Source organism: Microtus oregoni, unplaced genomic scaffold (genome assembly GCF_018167655.1).
Source record: "Microtus oregoni isolate MIOR12 unplaced genomic scaffold, Mior012 000018F_ref0000195, whole genome shotgun sequence".
In the NCBI taxonomy this organism is placed as follows: Eukaryota; Metazoa; Chordata; class Mammalia; order Rodentia; family Cricetidae; genus Microtus; species Microtus oregoni.
Window position 1 is genome coordinate 9,859,448 of NW_024543077.1, and position 17,927 is coordinate 9,877,374.

The 17,927-nt window shown below is 42.4% G+C and overlaps 1 protein-coding gene across 7 annotated transcripts in view; it reads right to left on the minus strand.

The window, feature by feature from the left end:
* Positions 1-17,927, minus strand: part of LOC121459135 (voltage-dependent calcium channel subunit alpha-2/delta-1) — a 427,825-nt gene that overhangs the window by 77,207 nt on the left and 332,691 nt on the right. For all 7 annotated transcript variants that reach the window (XM_041668668.1, XM_041668666.1, XM_041668667.1 and 4 more), the window contains exons 11-12: positions 2,839-2,997; positions 1,101-1,205 (exon numbers count right to left, since the gene is read on the minus strand). In XM_041668668.1, coding sequence (XP_041524602.1) covers positions 1,101-1,205; positions 2,839-2,997 — 264 coding nt within the window. The remainder of the gene's footprint in view (positions 1-1,100; positions 1,206-2,838; positions 2,998-17,927) is intronic.

Genomic DNA, 17,927 nt, shown 5'->3' on the forward strand with positions numbered 1-17,927 from the left:
ACAATTTAATCTTGCTCATATGTGTTTAGGGTTGGCCTTTGAGATTGCCTAACCTCACAAGGACTCACACCTGGAGAAGACTGATTCTCTCTCTACAAGCCTGTAGTTCTCTCTAACAGATGCAAAACGAAAAAAAAACCCAAAAAACCCACATACATGCATTAAATAGCTATAGAACACTCGACTGGAGCTACTATGGAGCCAAATCTTCCCAAAGAGTAAAACTGTCCACCAATGAGAAATCAAAAGCCAGTAAATCACACCTGTAGCCGCCGCCACCTGGAGGCTGAAGATAGATGTAGTCTTCATTAGGGTCAATGTATAATTTGTTAAGCACAAGAAAGACATTATATCTTCCCCCATGACTTTTAAGATGATCCTTTAGCATTTTAGGAAAATCGATTGAAAATCGGTGTCTGTTATAAATATGGAGTGTCAGTAAGAAAGTACATGTAAACTCTCGGTAAGAAGAAGCAGTTCTAGTCTTTACAGGGTTAGTAATATAATAATACTCTCTGCACAGTATAACCTCATAACTACACTGCGTGTCTCCTGGAGGACCACAAACATGGAAATGGAATATTACAATCGTGAAACGCCAATCTTTGTGTTGTCTGTGGCTTTTGGGATAGCATTCTTTAAACTATTATGCCAACCAAGGAGTTCATCTTCAGCCTCCTCTTCGCAAGCAGGCTGTGTCTGACTGCTGTTGTGAACGGTTTTCACATCTATTTAAAATAACACGGCAGAAATGTCTTGGTGATTTTAGAATATCGAGTCTTCCTCCAATTCTAATGATTATGAGACATGAAGCTTCATCCAGGAAAGGCTGAAACTGTTTTATTTCCCCCATACTCTTCTTGTTTATTTTTTTGTGATATGAGAATCCAATGGGACCGATAAATCTACACTATCCGGCTAATGCATTTGTGACTTGGTACTTGGCTACCCGACAAACGCTTCATTTCACCATCAATGTGTTAATGTTATAACTACAACTAACATTTTGGAGAAAAAAAAATTCGCTTCACCACCATTATAGAATATCTGTATGAAAATCATCTACATGTAAAATTAAAACACTAGCAAACAACACTCACTTTTTTGTCTTTATTGTATTTGGCAAATATCTCCTGGGCTCTCTCTTCTCCTCCATCTGTGAATAACATGATGATCTTGTTGCAATTGGCTCTGGAAACATTATACTGTTAAAAATACATATATATGCAAATTATCCACAATGAAAATTAGGAAAAAGAAAACCAATATGAAAAAAGCATGCTCATATTACACCCTACAAACAAAATGCCAGCTCAGTAGTGTGTTCTAAAATCAGGCTGTGCATCAGGCCAGCGTTGGCTCTAAGATAGCCAAACCTGCCACCAAATGTTACTGTCAGAGACACCTCCCCAGGCCATTGTGTTTTAAACTATAATACACTCCAGGTTATATTTTCTCCATATTACTTGACTTTCATTTGTATGCAACCAGCATTTGTTTGTCTAGTGTTAGTTTTTCCTAAAGGCATACAAGCCCCGCAAAAGTAAGACAATGTGATATTTAGACAGCACCTGGTACACAATACTTCCCCGGGCGCTGGGGAGTGTTTGGGGTTTGCATGAATAAAGGGTTTTTCTACAAACCTTTATCATTTTATACCAGAAGCAAACAAACAACATGCATGTGACCTGATTAACGCTTTTCACATTAACCTTTTCCATTTCGTTTTCAAATAGCCTTCCTGTTCTCCCCTCCCTGGTTGCCTTATTTCTGTTGCCTTATATGTTGGGATGACAGGCTGGTGAGGAGTCTCTCATCCGGTGCTCCCCAGGGCTCCTCCTTAAGTGCTACCCCCCCCCCCCCCCCCGAGCATCCTTCCCTGCCCCTGTCCTCTCCTGACCTGTCACATAGATTCTAATCCTGCAAGACTCGATTCCGGCAATAAATCCTCTTAACCTTTAAGGCCTTTCGAAGAACTGAGCACAGAATAATGAATTAGCTTCAGAGGGCCATTAAAACGAACAATTTAATTTAGCAAGCCGGACTTCTCGGAGGCATCAAATTAGACTCTGAGCTTTTCGACCATTATGGAATGTGTTTGCCTAAATGATGAGAAAAATGGATCGCACTACCTTCTGAATGCTCAGCTTCTTTGAAAATGTCAACCTTCTAGCTTGCTTCTAACTAAAAGAAGTCTAATGTGAGCCTTCCATGTAATTTAAGAGAAGTATAATGGGAACCTGGTGCATAATTTAAAAACTTCTAAAGGCCTCCTAAAGCAGCACAATAAGTTAATTCTAGTCCCGGATTCCAATCAAATCCGTCACTCACTCAAAGTACTAGCATTTCGATATGAAATCATTATAAAAGTGAGTGAGAAAATATACACCATGTTCTTCTAGCCATGTCTTCTAATGTCACTGTAGAATTTGATGCAATTCAAGTAGGCAATCTTCCGAAGTCCTTGAGAACCTCCTGTAATTGAGATCATCAGCCTTACTCCCTATGTACTGCTGTAGCCTACGGAAGGCCCACACTCTTGTTTTCCAAGGACGATAAAGCCAATCTTTGGTACAAACATTAATGAAGGCATTTGCCTATGTTGGCGACAAGATCCTCCTTCGCATTACTTCGGCACATCAACCAGCCCATATGGACACTGACAGGAAAAGCTTCTAATGAAGAGCTGGGAACCCAAGTATTGACTAACAATCTGTCACCTTCAACCATGGCTCTTACCTTTGGACATAATCTGTCTGCGAATTTAACAATGATCGGTGACTTTTATCGGAACGTCTGAAAACAGACAAAATACAATGGCTTCTTATCGACACTTACGTTAAACAGCTGCTCAAACGCAAAGCTGAAACCCTTCTTATAATCCGTTATCCCTTTGGCGGTGATGTTGTTCACGGCGTCTTTCAACACCTTCTTGTTTCTCACGTTCGCCTGAACCAGGTGCTGGAAGCAGCTGACATCCTGAGCATTGCTGTTAAACTGCAAAGAATAAAAAGAGAATGTATAAGTGAACATTGAAATCAGTCATACCATTTTCATCAAATCTCAGCTTCGTACACCTCAAGCTCTTTGTGCGCTTTTCTTAAAGAAAAAAAAAGGCAGAAGTAACAAATGGGACAAAGCAGCAGTCTTCACTTACTATCACTCGGAGTATTCACCTTCATAAACCCTGCAAAAGTTTCACCTGTTTCTAAATTTGGGGTTGATTTCTATGAGGAACTTTTCAATTCTCACATATTAAGAATCCAGAAGTGATGTGCTTGCTCGGGACGGAAAGAGAAAGTGGGTATTTTTAACTGTAACTCATCAGAAAGAATTTCTTAGAAAAAGGATGTAAGGAATGAGATGAGCAGATGCTATTTTGAAAGTCTTTCCTGGGGAACGAAACACAAAAAGAATTCTAAGAAAGCCGAGGACAATGGAGGCCTTTTAGGAAAATTGCTCCTTGGTGATCACATGCTAAGAATGCCGGAGAACCACCAAGGCGGTGCGTTGGACAAACAGACCATTATAAGTACAGGTGGGCGATGGGAGGAGAAACACCAAAGCCAGTGATGCTCGCCTAGAACTGAGCGATGACGTTATCATCCGGGTAACTTCTCTAGCTCACTTGGTGTTTCCAAAAGATGAAAATGCAGAGAGGAGCGCAATGAGATCCAGGATGTGAAAAATGAGAAGAACGGTCCCATTGTTCACTAAATCTTTAATCTGAGCAGGATTTCCATGGGGTGCAGAGATGTACAAAATGAAAAGAATGAATAATCTTGAGAGAAGAAAGGGGGCTAGACAGATAAATTGAAAAAGGATATTTGCAGATAAAAACACAATTCAATAAGTTAATGCACGCATCACAAATGATTACATATTACATAAATATAGTATGGTATTCTTCCTTTTCTAGACATAAATATAAGATTATAAGATGCGGTACAATATTCATCTGCCAAGTAAACGTGTAGTAGCAATCCAGAATCACAACACATAACCATGCATTCAGACATAAAGCAAATTTCACACATACAAAAATATACTTATACCACATATTTGTAAGCAAACGCTTATGAGGTGTTTACTATCAGCTAAAATAGTAGTCACTTCCTCTTTGCAAATTTCCTACAAGACAGGCATTGACATTGTCCTCATGTGATCCTTGAGGAAAATCACACACAAATGCTAAATAACTCATCCAGAAATGTGTAGTGTGAGAGACCTTGGAACACTCAGCCCTAGCTGGGATGTCTCCATCAAATCCCTCCCCTTAGGGCTCAGGGAACCCTGCAAGAAGAGGAGGCAGAAAGAATGTAGGAGCCAGAGGGCTTGCAGGACATGAAGAAAGCAAGGCCTTCGAAACACAGAACGACCACCACACATAGGATCTCCCAGAGACTGTGGCAGTGTGCATACAGCCTGCGTGAGTCTGCATGAGAGGGGGTCCTAGAGCTGAGAGGAGAGGTGGACACAGGCTGCCATTTCTAACCCAGATACCGTCTCCAACTGAAGTTCTGTGCAAGTGAGTCTCACGGTGGAAACAAACTAAGGGTAGGCCACGCCACATGCCTAGAAATGGATCTCCAGAACCAAACGAACTCAGTGGCATCTTTGGGAAACTCTTAGTCTCTTAATGCTGCATCAGGGAATTTCTTACTTATTTCTTTCATTTATTTATTTATTTATTTGTTTGTTTATTTACCTAACAGGACCTTGGAGCATATAATATGGCTTCTGGTTTTGTGTTTGTATGAGATCCCTGCGTGTGCAAACGTGTGTGTTAATGTGTCTGTTTCTTGTGCTTTTTCTTTGTCTTCTTCTCTTGTTCTTTTTGTCCTTGTTTGATTTGCTTGTTTCTATTCTAATTATTTTATTCTTTTATTATTCATTAGATGCTGGTCTGTTTTTTAACGAGAAACCGAAAGAGTGTGGTTCTGGATGGGGGAGGGGATTTGGGGGGGAATTAGGAGGAGTTGGGAGGATTGTAATCCAAATCCATTGTATGAAAAATTCTGTTTTAAAATAATCTGTTTCTAGAGACACAACTAATAAATGGTGAGAATCAGGATGCCACCTTGCCGGGCCTTCAGCAGCTTACCCTGCCTCTCAGTGTATACACTGGGATAAACTATGCTTAGTTCTAGGAAGCACCCAGGATGGCACTCTGGAAGGCACTTGGGGAAGAGTTTCCAACTTGGAAAGTAAACAGTGGGAGAAATTCTCTCAAGAAACAGCACTTCCGAGGGGCATATATTTCAGAGACATGTTAAAGAGAAGAGCGTGAAGAAAGAACATTCCAGGCGAACAGAACATGTGTGGTGTCCTTGATTCAGGGTGTGGGGAGCTGCTCAAGGGTTTGAAGAACAATTTATTTGTCGTACATGAGGACCAATGACACCAGGTCAGAGAAGGCAGCTGGCGTTAGACACCATGGCATCTTAGAGAGACGAAGAGGAAGCAGGAATTCACTATGTCAAATGTTAAGTGGCTGCAAGGTTTTATGCCAAATGCAGAATAATTTTTGGAATAGTTAGGAGGTCAGGCTGGCCCCCTCTTAATAGAACTCCAAAGTGCACACGCAGAGGCTCCCGAAGTCATCCAGTTGACAGGCCTTATGCTATTCAGGGGACTGGTTAGAAGGGGAAGGGCTGAGCGAGCGTCTGTTTGGGAGAAAGGGTCAACAGATGGATTTCGCGCGGGGAGGAGTCCAGATATGCATCTCGAGTGGCCGCCAGGTTTCTGACATGCCTCTGAACAGTCTGCAGGACGTCTGCTGGAGGACACGACGGGAACATGGGGAGAAAAACAAGGTTCACCTCAAGGTGAGACTTCAGCCAGTGTGAGACACAGGAGTGGGGGTGCCAAGAACCGATAACATCTGAAGCTGGAGGCATGAAAGTGGTCCTGGCTAAAGATTAAAAAAGGAGAAAAAAGTTTTACCACAGACATTTGGCCTACAGCCAGGCGAAGTAGAGCAGGAATTCCCAAAAATCCTAAGACTGAGTTCCCATAGAAACAGAGGAGGCGGGTACATGATTGGAGGGGAGCAGGGGAGGAGGGAGACAGGGAAAGGAAGGGAGGAAGGCTGAAGGGAAGTTGTGAGGAGGAAGGCCATGGAGGCCTGGGAACAGCCCACTGAGGTTAGCCTGTGCAGAGGCACTTTCAGTAAAAAAATCGGCAGTGTGTTCAGGGCAAATCCTCACTGTAGCCTGGTGGCATGGCACTCACAGAGTGGACTTGGTTGACCTAGGAATAATTCTTTAAAGCCAAGTGCCATGGTGGCACGCGGACACTGGGGTGAAGACAGAGAGAAGAAGAGATGGCAGACAGAACACAAAACCTGGAGGAAGACGGGAAATACGGCCACATAGAACGGGGAGGAAAGTGAGCTGGAGAGACCCCTATCCCCCTTTTTCCTTCCAGGAAGCAGAATGGTGCAGGCACAGGAACAAGCTGAAGCGGTTCAGGTCTGCAGAGGTAGTTGTTGCTACCTGGATGTCTAACATCTTTCAGGAACACAAGGAAGGTCTGGGGAAAACAGAGATGAAACAGGAAGCCAAATGTCCCAACAGGGAAATCATCCAAGTGGGTTCTCATTTGTACTTTGAAGAGTGTTTTCAGGCAGGCATGGCGGATGGATAATAAACTTCCTATGTATTTGTTTACAATTTTCTATAGACTCAAATGTTGACAACCAAGCCTACAGTCTATAGGACCAACCCCACACCACTGTCCATCACCTAAGGATATTCCTCTGTGATATGATGCAAGCTTTAGCCCAGGATTTCCATTATGCAAATGAAAGAATATGAGAAGACTTGCAATAGTGACCAGGATACAAACAGTTTGCTGATGCATCAATAGCCAATATCTGAGTTTAGAAAAACAGAACTAGTTCCAGGAATTATTCTGCAGACAATGAGTGCAGGATGATGCATGGCCTGATGTCTTCCTTTGCCCTTGACCCGCTTCTAAGGCAAAAAAGTGAAGCATCTCATTAAGTTTAATACAAAACAAGTGAATGTAAATTCAATTCATTAAGTGCAAGTTTAGTGGTGTATACAGAAATCTTACAATTGCACTCATAATAAAACTCATAAATAATGCAGACAAAGGAATTACTTGCAATACATAATTCCCTATAGCTAATCTTATTCTTTCAGGAAAGTGATGATAAATTTTACGGAGTCTAAATTGGATAGGATTATATTTCAGACATCCTATACTTATTTGCTTTTACTATATATATATCTGTGTGTATGTATATTTATATATATGCACACACATGTATACATGCATATATATAATGTGCATACATACACATACACACATCAAAAAAAACCTTAAACAGCAGTTCTTATAGGTGGAGGCTACTTGTTCATTCCAGGCCGCCCAGACCCGAAATAATCACACAGAAACTATATTACTTGCAACACTGCTTGGGCAATGATTCTAGCATATTCCTAGCTAGCTCTTACATCTTAAATTAACCCATTTCTGTTATTTTGTATTTTACCACGAGGCTTGTAGTTTACTGGTAAAGTTCCAGGGCATCTTTCTCCTTCGACAGCTACATGGCGGCTCCCACCTTCTTTCCTCCTCTATCTGTTTGGAATTTCCCCCTTTCTCTATTCTGCCCTGTCATTGGCCAAAGCACCTTTATTCATTAACCAATAAAAGCCACACATGTACAGAAGGACTTCCCACACCAAGTTCTCAGTAAGACATACCCAGGTATTAATTCAAGGCTGAATATTAAAACATTAGAGCAAAGCTATGAGAATAGCTTTATAAAGTTTGTAACTGTTCATGGTGACTGAGAAGATACATTTAAGGCCCCTGATTTTTCTCTATTAAGAGAATATTTGAACACTGCGTAGTCAGAAATCCAAAGCCATAACTCATGAATTTCTTCCCTGTCCCAGGAAGTTAAACAGTGCAGGTCTTTGATGAGAAGCAATGGAAGCTTGTGGAGCCTGCTGAGCCAGGAAGCCCGCGGGTGAACTGAAGCATGAGCATTAGAAAGTGCCCCATGGCTTCGACTCCTTCCTCCGAGACCCTGTTCCCCTTCCCACAGCTGTCCCCAGCCAGTCCCCAACACTTCTCCCTTCTTCTCTCAGTTGCTCTTAGTAGAATTCTTTCCTCAAGACCATGTTTTGTTAGAAGCTCCCTCTCCCCCACACTGAGAATGGCTTTATAGACCTTCGACAGGGCCGAAGAAAATGCGCCTTTACCACCTCTGCCTCTCTAGTTCTGGGCAATGAAAAACTCACTGAATGGAGCCGTCAATCCCCTTCATGCTTTGCATGTGGGGCTAAGGAAATGAGAGGTTGGTGTGGAATATTCACAAGTAATTGAGCCCAGGACTTGAAAGGAGGGAATAGCATGCTGGCTCTGCAGTCTTCCCTGCATGTCTACACCAGCGAATATAAAAACACTCTGGGAAAACGTTTGAATGAGAACAAGCAAGCCTTCTGCTCGGAGTCGGGCACAACTTAGATGCTAAGTTATCTGTAACAACATCATTTAAAGATTATTAGCAAAACATAATACTGTGGTCCATAGTGGAGCCAGACTATATTCCTAAGTAGCGACCATTCAGGCAAAACATCCTCAGTGTTAGATTTAGGCACAGCTCATGAGTGAGACGACACGCGTGTCTAAGTGTGGCATTAGTCTGAAGCCGTTTGCGAGAGGAGCATGATTTGTTCATATCAGTGCTCTAAAACCCCTTCCTAGACAGGATCATGCTCCAGTACATATATGTAGTATCTCAGATCTGTTAAGGCAAGCTTGTTGTTGGGTTTGTTTGGCTTTGCTTTGGCTTTCTCGTTTGTTCTTTCAAAGGCAGTAGTTGCTTTTGTCTTGGCATCCTTGGCCATCCTGTCCTTCTGATACAATGAGATGCTGTTACTCTTCAGCACAGCATCACATCGGAGCCGCATCCAAGGAATGTCAGCACAGCATCACGGCATCTGAAGAAAGTCAGAACTGCATCACATCGGAGCCGCATCTGAAGAAAGTCAGCACAAGCATCACGGCATCCGAAGAAAGTCAGCACAGCATCATGCTGGAGCCGCATCCAAAGAAAGTCAGAACTGCATCACATCGGAGCCGCATCGGAAGAATGTCAGCACAGCATCAAGTTGGGGTCGGAGCTGCATCCAAAGCTTCCAGAAACTGCCTTCAGAGCTACTTTTGTCAGTTGTAGTACCATCACTCCATGGAACACATGCCTTCCTCAGACACAAGAACCTCAAATTCTAAGATTTAAGCCAAAGACATCAGAAAGATGCTGGCCTCATCTTGGAAACTCACAAAACTTGGTTTTGACCTCTTCCTTCCATGGAAGAGATTCTCCTCTACGGACTCAAAGCTGGAGCGGGCTTTATACACAGGTAATTCATTCATCACTTTGTAACAGGCCAGATGGGTAACCCTTGGATTTTGAATAATTCTTCAGTAGCGAAATTATTGCTTATAATAGGCATAAATGTCTGGAACTCTAGCTGAATAACTCAAAAGCAGGCCACTTTGTTTGAGATATAGAAAATATTTTTTAAAAAATTTAATTTATTCATGTAAGAGAACTACAATAAATAATAGGTAACGGATTTATACCAGTTATTTAGTTCAAACCCACAACCTAAATAACCATCTTCATAAAAAGAAGTTATAGTAAAAGTGTTGCTATTCAGACCTCGACCACCAGATGGCAATGTAGGAAAATAAAAGGAAAGGGCACAGAGCCTGCCTTCAAAATCTTGGTCCTAACAGCTTTATGTACTCATCTGATTACTGTAGAAAACAACTTTAAATTCCACTTTAACTGCTACATTATTTCATAAGAAATTTAAAAATTTATGTCAAAACAAAATTGTTTTAGAACCATGAAGAGCTAGCCGGTACCGTCTCAGTTTAGAACCATGAAGAGCTGGCCGGTACTGTCTCAGTGCAGACACAGGCACAAAAGAGGGACAGCGAAGAACTGCTAACCCTGTTGCAAACATGGGCACAACTGTGAGCTACCTTCCGGTACTTCCCATAACACGCGCAGCATTTACGCTAAAAGCAGACCAATTATAGGCATGCCTGGGATATATTCAGAGGAACTGTCCATTGGGATGGAAAGTAGACCTAGGCAAAGGCAAATGCGCCATCTTTTTTAACTAACCTGGCAAAAGTCTAAGTAGCGGTTTTGTCTGCACTTGGGCAATTGCTCTGCCACTGACCAGCGAGCCACACCCCATCCTTGTAAGTTACTTTTAAATTTGAAAGTATAAAATTATCAATTTAGCATTTTATCAGAGTATTTTAAAGAGATGATATATACATCCATAGCATACTCATTTATAATCTCTACGGATGTTTCATGGAGTTTGTTTTTCTTTATTTTCTTAGTATTTACCAATCGTGCAATTTATATGTCTCCATACCAAGTGGTACCAAATTGTCTTTTGAATAGAAAGTTTCTCCTTTTATTAAATACTTCTTATTTGATGATCACAGTTTTCTTTTAAAAATTTTATTTTAACTATATTCTTATAACATTATCTTCTCACTCTTACTATACCATAAATTTACTACTTTTTTACATTAATAATAAGATGCTTATTCTACATATATTGAGAATTATGTGTGCCACGCTGAACACACAGCATGTCTCAGAACCATCAGCAAGCTGCCAGGAGCTTTAGTTGGCTTCTTCTTAGACAGCTATGGAGACTGAGCTTACGTGAGGTAGAGAGGGCTCAAAGTCACACAGTCACCCACAGTCACTTCAGGTCCACACGACTTGACATGTCTTCAAGTCTGAACTGGTGTGTTTTAATAGGAAAACAAGAAACAACCACACCGTCACAATGCCTTTGTTCCACATCTGTCCTCCAGGTGAACACTGCCTAAATCTAGTAGCTAACCTGGCAGTTAGGATTGTGTGTTTTCTAAGGAGAAGGGAGGAAGGCTTGGAGCTGCATTGGTGAGGGAGGGGCAGGGGAGTATGTAGGTGGAGGAACCATGATTGGAATATACAGTATTCAATAAAATTTTTTATAAAAAATTAAGACTTCCACTTGAATCTATTTTTATTCCAAGTAGAAAGAGTTACTCAGTCTTTGGTTTTGTAGCTTTAGCTCAGGTTCTGAGCTGATTACGCTTGTGTGGGTCCCAGTGATGAGGAGATGCCAAAAACATCTTCACTCCCAATAGTTCCTGCTCTTCATTGCTCAAGGTCCTCAGCTGACACTACTGTCCCAACAGGGTCTGCTGGCTCCATGTTTCCCTGGTCCATTGAATGAAACAGAATCACATGAATAAAGGATTTTCTACTATTTAATTCAATCTAGAAAAGTCAGGTTTCTCCCAGGCCCAATCTCTAATGATCATGGCAGGCCCACCTGACTCCATTAGCTCCTGTAAGCTTTAATCGTGTCTTTCTGAATCAAAGGGCTATACTAGGTCATACTGAAAGCCACTCCAGTTCTTATTTATTAATATTTTAATAACTATTTTCATTTAAAAATAAATACTTAAATCATGACTTATACTCAGTCTCTTCACCCTGGTTGAAATGTTGACTACATTGCTAAGAATGTTCCAGGATTTGTGCTATATTGTATTTATATTTTAATAAGAAAAACATTTTGTAGGTTGATGGCACAGTCATTTTATTGTCACAAATTCCACTAAAATGATTCAGTATCCTAAATTTCCATAATTTTATTTTGATGAGTTCTTCGACACTTTCATGTATTTTAATTTTTTTCTGCCCTCTCCCAACTCCTCTGGGGGCCAATCTGTCCATCCATCTGTATTCCTATCCATCAAACTTTCTGTTTTATTAATCAAACAACAACAACAACAACAAAACTCATCAAGTAGAATTTGTGCAGCCACATACCATCAGGTACGTGGTCATCCAGTGGACTGTGGTTGACCTGCATCCCTAAAGAAAAGTGACCCTAGCAGCTATCAATTTCCGATAGTGAGGAGCAGGACATGCAAGCCACCTTCTCCCTCTGGGCTGGGATTTTGTGTGGCTTGGGCATGCACTGCATCCATGAATGCTATCACAACCACTGCAAATTCCTATGCAGATGGCGACAAGAGAAACTTGGAATTCTGTGACTGTCTTCACTCAGAAGACGTTGAAGAGGTTGAAAACATGCCATTTTCCTCAGGTAGGAGCGATTTCCACTGAGCATCCTCGCTCACTCCTGCTGGCTGTTTGTGTGTGTTTCCTGCTGTCATCATAGGTCAAGATATCACTACGGCATAGCACCTGCCTAACCAGAAGCATGGACAGGCTCTTCTGCACACCAGCATTCTGGAACATAACTTGGTGTTATTTCTATGGCAGATGTGTTCCCCCTAGTCTTCTGGATATTTTACTCTTACTTCTGAAGACAAAATCTGAGACGATCACCAAAGGACACACTATTTTTGATCTGCCCCTTCCCAGCAGCACAGCGGCGCGAGCCTGGTGTGCTGAGTATTTTCATAAATCCTGAAGCTGACTCCTCAGTAGCGAAGAAGGAAATGGTATTCACGCTGTAGTCATGGCTGACTTGGCTTGAACAACATATGTAGTGATGAGCACATGTCACGATGCAGAGACACAGCAATGCTGATAATATGGATGAGGAGAGCTGTGGCCACACAAAGAAACACATTCAACTAGTAAGTTGATGGAGGAAGGTCATTGGTTAAAAAAATAAAGAAACTGCTTGGCTGGCCCTCATAGGTTAAAACATAGGTGGGTGGAGTAAACAGAACAGAATGCTGGGAGGAAGAGGAAGTGAGCTCAGACTCGACAGCTCTCCTCTCGGGAGCGGACGCCTCAGAGAGACGGCATGCTCCCGGGCGGACGTGAGAGCTCTGCTTTCTGAGGCACACACGATGAAGCTCCGACCCAGGATGGACGTAGGCTAGAATCTCCGTGGTAAGCCACCTCGTGGGCTACAGTAGATTATTAGAAATGGGCTAGTCCAGGTGCGAGAGTTAGCCTAGAAGAGGCTAGATAGAAATGGGCCAAGCAGTGTTTAAAAGAACACAGTTTCCGTGTAATTATTTCGGGTAAAGCTAGCCGTGCGGGCGGCCGGGTGCTGGGGACGCAGCCCGCTGCTCATATTACTACAGTAAGTGACAGAAATGTTATTAAATCCAGACTTCTTGAGCCACTTTTTCAGGGTTCTTACAGTCAACAATAACTAGTGTCTGATCACAGTGGCCATTACAGGCTTTGAAATGGCTGCAGAGAATATTGTCTTAATGTGCTTGTGTATGTGTGTGTGTGTGAGAGAGAGACTGGGTTGTTGTGTGTGTGTTTGTGTATGCAAGCGTGTGCGTATGTGGTGTGTGTGAGATTGTGTTTGTGTGTGTGTTTGTGCATGCATGTGTGTGTATGTGGTGTGTGTGTATATGAATGTGAGTGAATGTATGCGTGCACGTCCATGCATGCCACCGTGCAGCTGTGGAGGTCAATGAAAAACCATGACTTGGTTCTCTCCATCCACCTTTACATGGGTTCTGGAGCCTGAACTAAGGCTTGAAAAAAATGTATTACCAATTGAGCCATCTTGAAGTTCAAGAAGCATAGATTGTGGTAGATGAAATAGCATATAGAAAATAAGCAAAGAATGAATATTTATAACACCCCAGTGGGAGAGAAATGCCATAAAGAAAAGGGAAGGAGGTGGAGGGATAGAATAACAAGACAGAATAACTACATAGAAAGTGTCTGCAGGCTGCACTAGACCAGGAGGGGGCCGAGGAATCCAAGCACAAGGCGTGGAACGTCTTGGGAGAGAAGCAAGTAAGACTGGGAGCATTGAGGTGCACAATGAATCAGTCAGAGATTGCTATAGAGCAAGTAGAAAGACTTTCTAAGCAATGTTATTAATGTCTCCAAAGGATTCTTTTAAGTAGGAAAGAGCATCTTGGACCAAAAAGACCAGCATCTGGAACCAAAAAGACCAGCCTCTGGGACCAAAAAGACTAGTGGATGAGATTTGGAACGAGGCCTGAGGGGACTATATTGGACTGAATTCAGTTCCACCGAGGTCACACACAAGTTTGAAAAACAAGCAGCATGTTTATGTATAAGTTAACAAAAACTGCTGTAAAAAATAAATATCCATAAAGCACAGAGTTAGGGCTGGGGAAATTCATGAAAAAGTACATTTTGAAATATGCATAGAAGGATGCTGTAGTATGGGTTAATAAACTGAGCATCAGGATGATTAAACAGTGAGGGAAAGGTAAATGGCAGTCCTTCCCTCTGAAATGAATACGAAAACTGCCGCAAAATGTCATCTCATGATGAGGAGCTTGTATTTTAAAACTGTAAAAAGAAAAAAAAATTCCACACCCAAGTCCTTGACTTTTCAGTTGTGTTATATTCATCAAAAATTTCAAAACGATTTTTATTCCTTTAGGAATTTGATGAAATAGGATTATTTTCTATTTAATAGTAAAAAAAAAAGTCTGTAGGTTCTATTAATAAAAACCTGAGGTAGCCATTTATATTTTGAATTCATTTGAATTTTATTCCACTAAATAATTAAGAACAAACATACTAATTCAAACAAGCAAATAAGTTTGCCAATCTATCGCACAAGCCAGTCCTAGTCATTTTTTTCTTACATTCAAAATTAAAGGAATAAACATCATTTGAAAGAGCTTAACAAATAAGTATTGAAATACCACGGAGTCTTTTCCTAGTTTGCCAAGGCTCCAAATGAGTCCATAATAGTCCTATTTGTGACCACCTCACCTTCATCAACCACATGGCTCTGTAAAAACCACACAAGCAACGAATCTCCAAGTTCCAAAAGCTTGGGACCTTGCATCATTTATGGAAAGCCTTTATATGGCTTGTCAACACCTCTTAATAAATTTATAAAGTAATTATGCTACACTCTCTCATCCTTTAAGATTAGATAACCTTCATCAATTCGACTTGTTCGACTATGCCAAATATGTCCTTTTTTCAAAGTATTTTCTTCACAGTGTGATGTGGGAAGTCCATCTGCATATGTGCTTCTTTTATTGGTTAATGAATAAAGAAACTGCTTTAGACCTATAGCAGGGCAGAACAGAGCTAGGCAGGGAAAGCTAAACTGAATGCTGGGAGAAAGAAGGCAGTGTCAGGAGATAGACGCTCAGGACGGAGCTTTACCCGGTAAGCCACAGCCATGTGAAGACAAACAGATTAATGGAGATGGGTTAATTTAAGATATGAGAGTTATCCAGAAATATGCTTAAGCTAATGGCAAAATAGTATTGTAAATAATATGGTTTCTGTGTGATTATTTCGGGAGTCTGGTTGGCTGGGAAACAAACAATAAGCCTACTATAACAATGTATCCTTTCTTTATGGTCTTTAAAAAAAAAGGTCACTTTAAAAAAAAGCCTGTCTTTACATCAAAAATACAAGGGGAAGGGGAAGAACTTTGTTTCTTTTAGCGACCTTAATTCTTCCTCTATTTAACACACCCTATTTAACATACCGCTGCTTTTAAACTGGACATGAAGTACCCCCCACTCGTGATTAAACACTTAGTGTCCAGCCGGTGGCGCTGTTTCAGGAGGCTCTGGAATCTCTGGAGAGTGGGGCTTTGCCAGAGGAACTGGACTGCTGGTGACTGACCTGGCTCGGGTCTTTCTCTCTGCTTCAGGGTCTACAAGGATGAGACCAAGACACCTCAGTTCCTGTTGCCAAAGACTAAGAAGCAGCTCCACTGTCAGAACTTCTGGCCATGATGGACTCCCTCCCTCCTCTGTAAGCTTGAAAAATGACTCCCTCTTGACATTGATTCTTGTCAGGTATTTGATCGAGACAAGAGAAAATAGCTTCACATACTAAGCCAAAATGGCTATGGCGTAAAAGTAACCAAATTTTAAGTATGAGTAACCAAGATATTAAAGTCTAAGACAGTGACCGTCCTGGCTTACAACATGATTTAAAAGCCTCAGCTAGATGCTAAATCCTCTCCTTAATAAGCATGGGTGTCCGGACATGCCCTTCCACAATGGACTGGCGTCGTCTTCTCGCACAAACAATTACCAGAGACGCCATCACAACCATTATGTGGGGGTTGCTTGGAGGACTTGCTAGACGTGAATCTGAGATGGAGCTTAAGAATCTGCATCCCTGCCAGGCGATGGTGGCGCACGCCTTTAATCCCAGCACTCGGGAGGCAGAGGCAGGCGAATCTCTGTGAGTTCGAGACCAGCCTGGTCTACAGAGCTAACTCCAGGACAGGCTCCAAAGCCACAGAGAAACCCTGTCTCGAAAAACAAAAACAAAAACAAAAAAAAAAAAGAATCTGCATCCCTAACATGCGCTAACCATCCCTAACATCCCTAACCATGCCTAACATGTGCTAACCATCCCTAACATCCCTAACCATCCCTAACATCCCTAACCATGCCTAACATGTGCTAACCATCCCTAACATCCCTAACATGTGCTAACCATCCCTAACATGCGCTAACCATCCCTAACATCTCTAACCATGCCTAACATGTGCTAACCATCCCTAACATTCCTAACCATACCTAACATGCGCTAACCATCCCTAACATGCGCTAACCCTCCCTAACATCTCTAACCATGCCTAACAGAGCTGCCGGGCCAGACTCACGCTGCTCGGCCATGGGCTCCAATTAAGAAAGAAGCAGGGGTATAAAAAACAATCCGCCTGCTCATTGACATAAACAAGCTATGGGGCAAGACAAACTTTTGCTGGCTCTAGATGGATGGGTACTTTATCAGATATGAAATGAAATCACCCGCTGAGCGTCCGCGGCTCACAAACCTCTCTTGGCAGGCCATGCAGTGTAGTGAGCCGGACAGGATCACCATTACAAGATGGCGCCGACATCCTGTCTTGTTGGAAATAAACAACTCCATATTTGGCTAAGCCTTTGAGAGCGGCGTGTCCCCCGCTTCCCGCATGCGCGGTGGATAAGGGTCCCTGGGCCTATCCCGATGCAGTCTGGTGTCAGCTGTTGGTGGCAGCCAATCACAGGGCGACCTGTGTGCCATTTCCAGATATAAGCAGCTGCCTTAGGGCTCTCGGGCCCCTCTCGCTTTCTCCCTCTCTCCTTTCCTGCCCCTCGCTTCCTGCCCTTCCCTTCCTGCCCCTCATTTCCTGCCCCTCTCGCTTCCTGCTCCCCATCAATGAAGGGCACTCCAGTAAAGCGTGATCTGAGTAGAATCCTGGTGTGGTGGTTGTTCTTTCTCGCCGGTTGAGAAGTCCGCCGCAATGCAGCTTTTATTTTATTGAGCGGCAAGCTCAAGGAGTGTTCAGAAAGGTGTTTTGAATTTGGCAAGGAGATGTCACTTAACTTCAAATTATATTTAAAAAAGTACAAATTACCCTGTGCCAAATAGAATCTAAAAACAATAAGACAAGAAGATCATAACCTTGCTTGGAACACACAAGAAATATTTCAGGAGGAAAACGAGAATGCAAAGATTACAGAAGCGGAGCTTGCCTGGACAGCACATCTCATGCCCTGCCCAAGATGTCAGTTAATCACAAATGGTCAAGTTGTGGTCTTGGAATCTGAAGGGACTGATGGTGTACCCAACTTGTAAAGTTACAATTAGCTTCCTGCAGTTTCCTAGATAACAGGCAAAAATCGTCCTCTGGGTCAGAGACCAAGTCAGTTCCACAGTCACAGCAGTAGCAGGAGCCAGAGTGACATCTTTGGGAGGACAGTCAAACAGCAATCACTCCAGGGTGACAGCAGGAGGACCAGGGGTCACTGCACCGGCAGTGAGATCTGCTTTAGGGCAGAAGCTCCAGGAAGACAAGCCACTGCCCTGTCACGTCAGAGCTGCCAATCACCTGCCAATCCCCTCCCCCAGGCAGTATCTTAATTACTTTGCCCTGTAAGCTACTAGCAAAGAG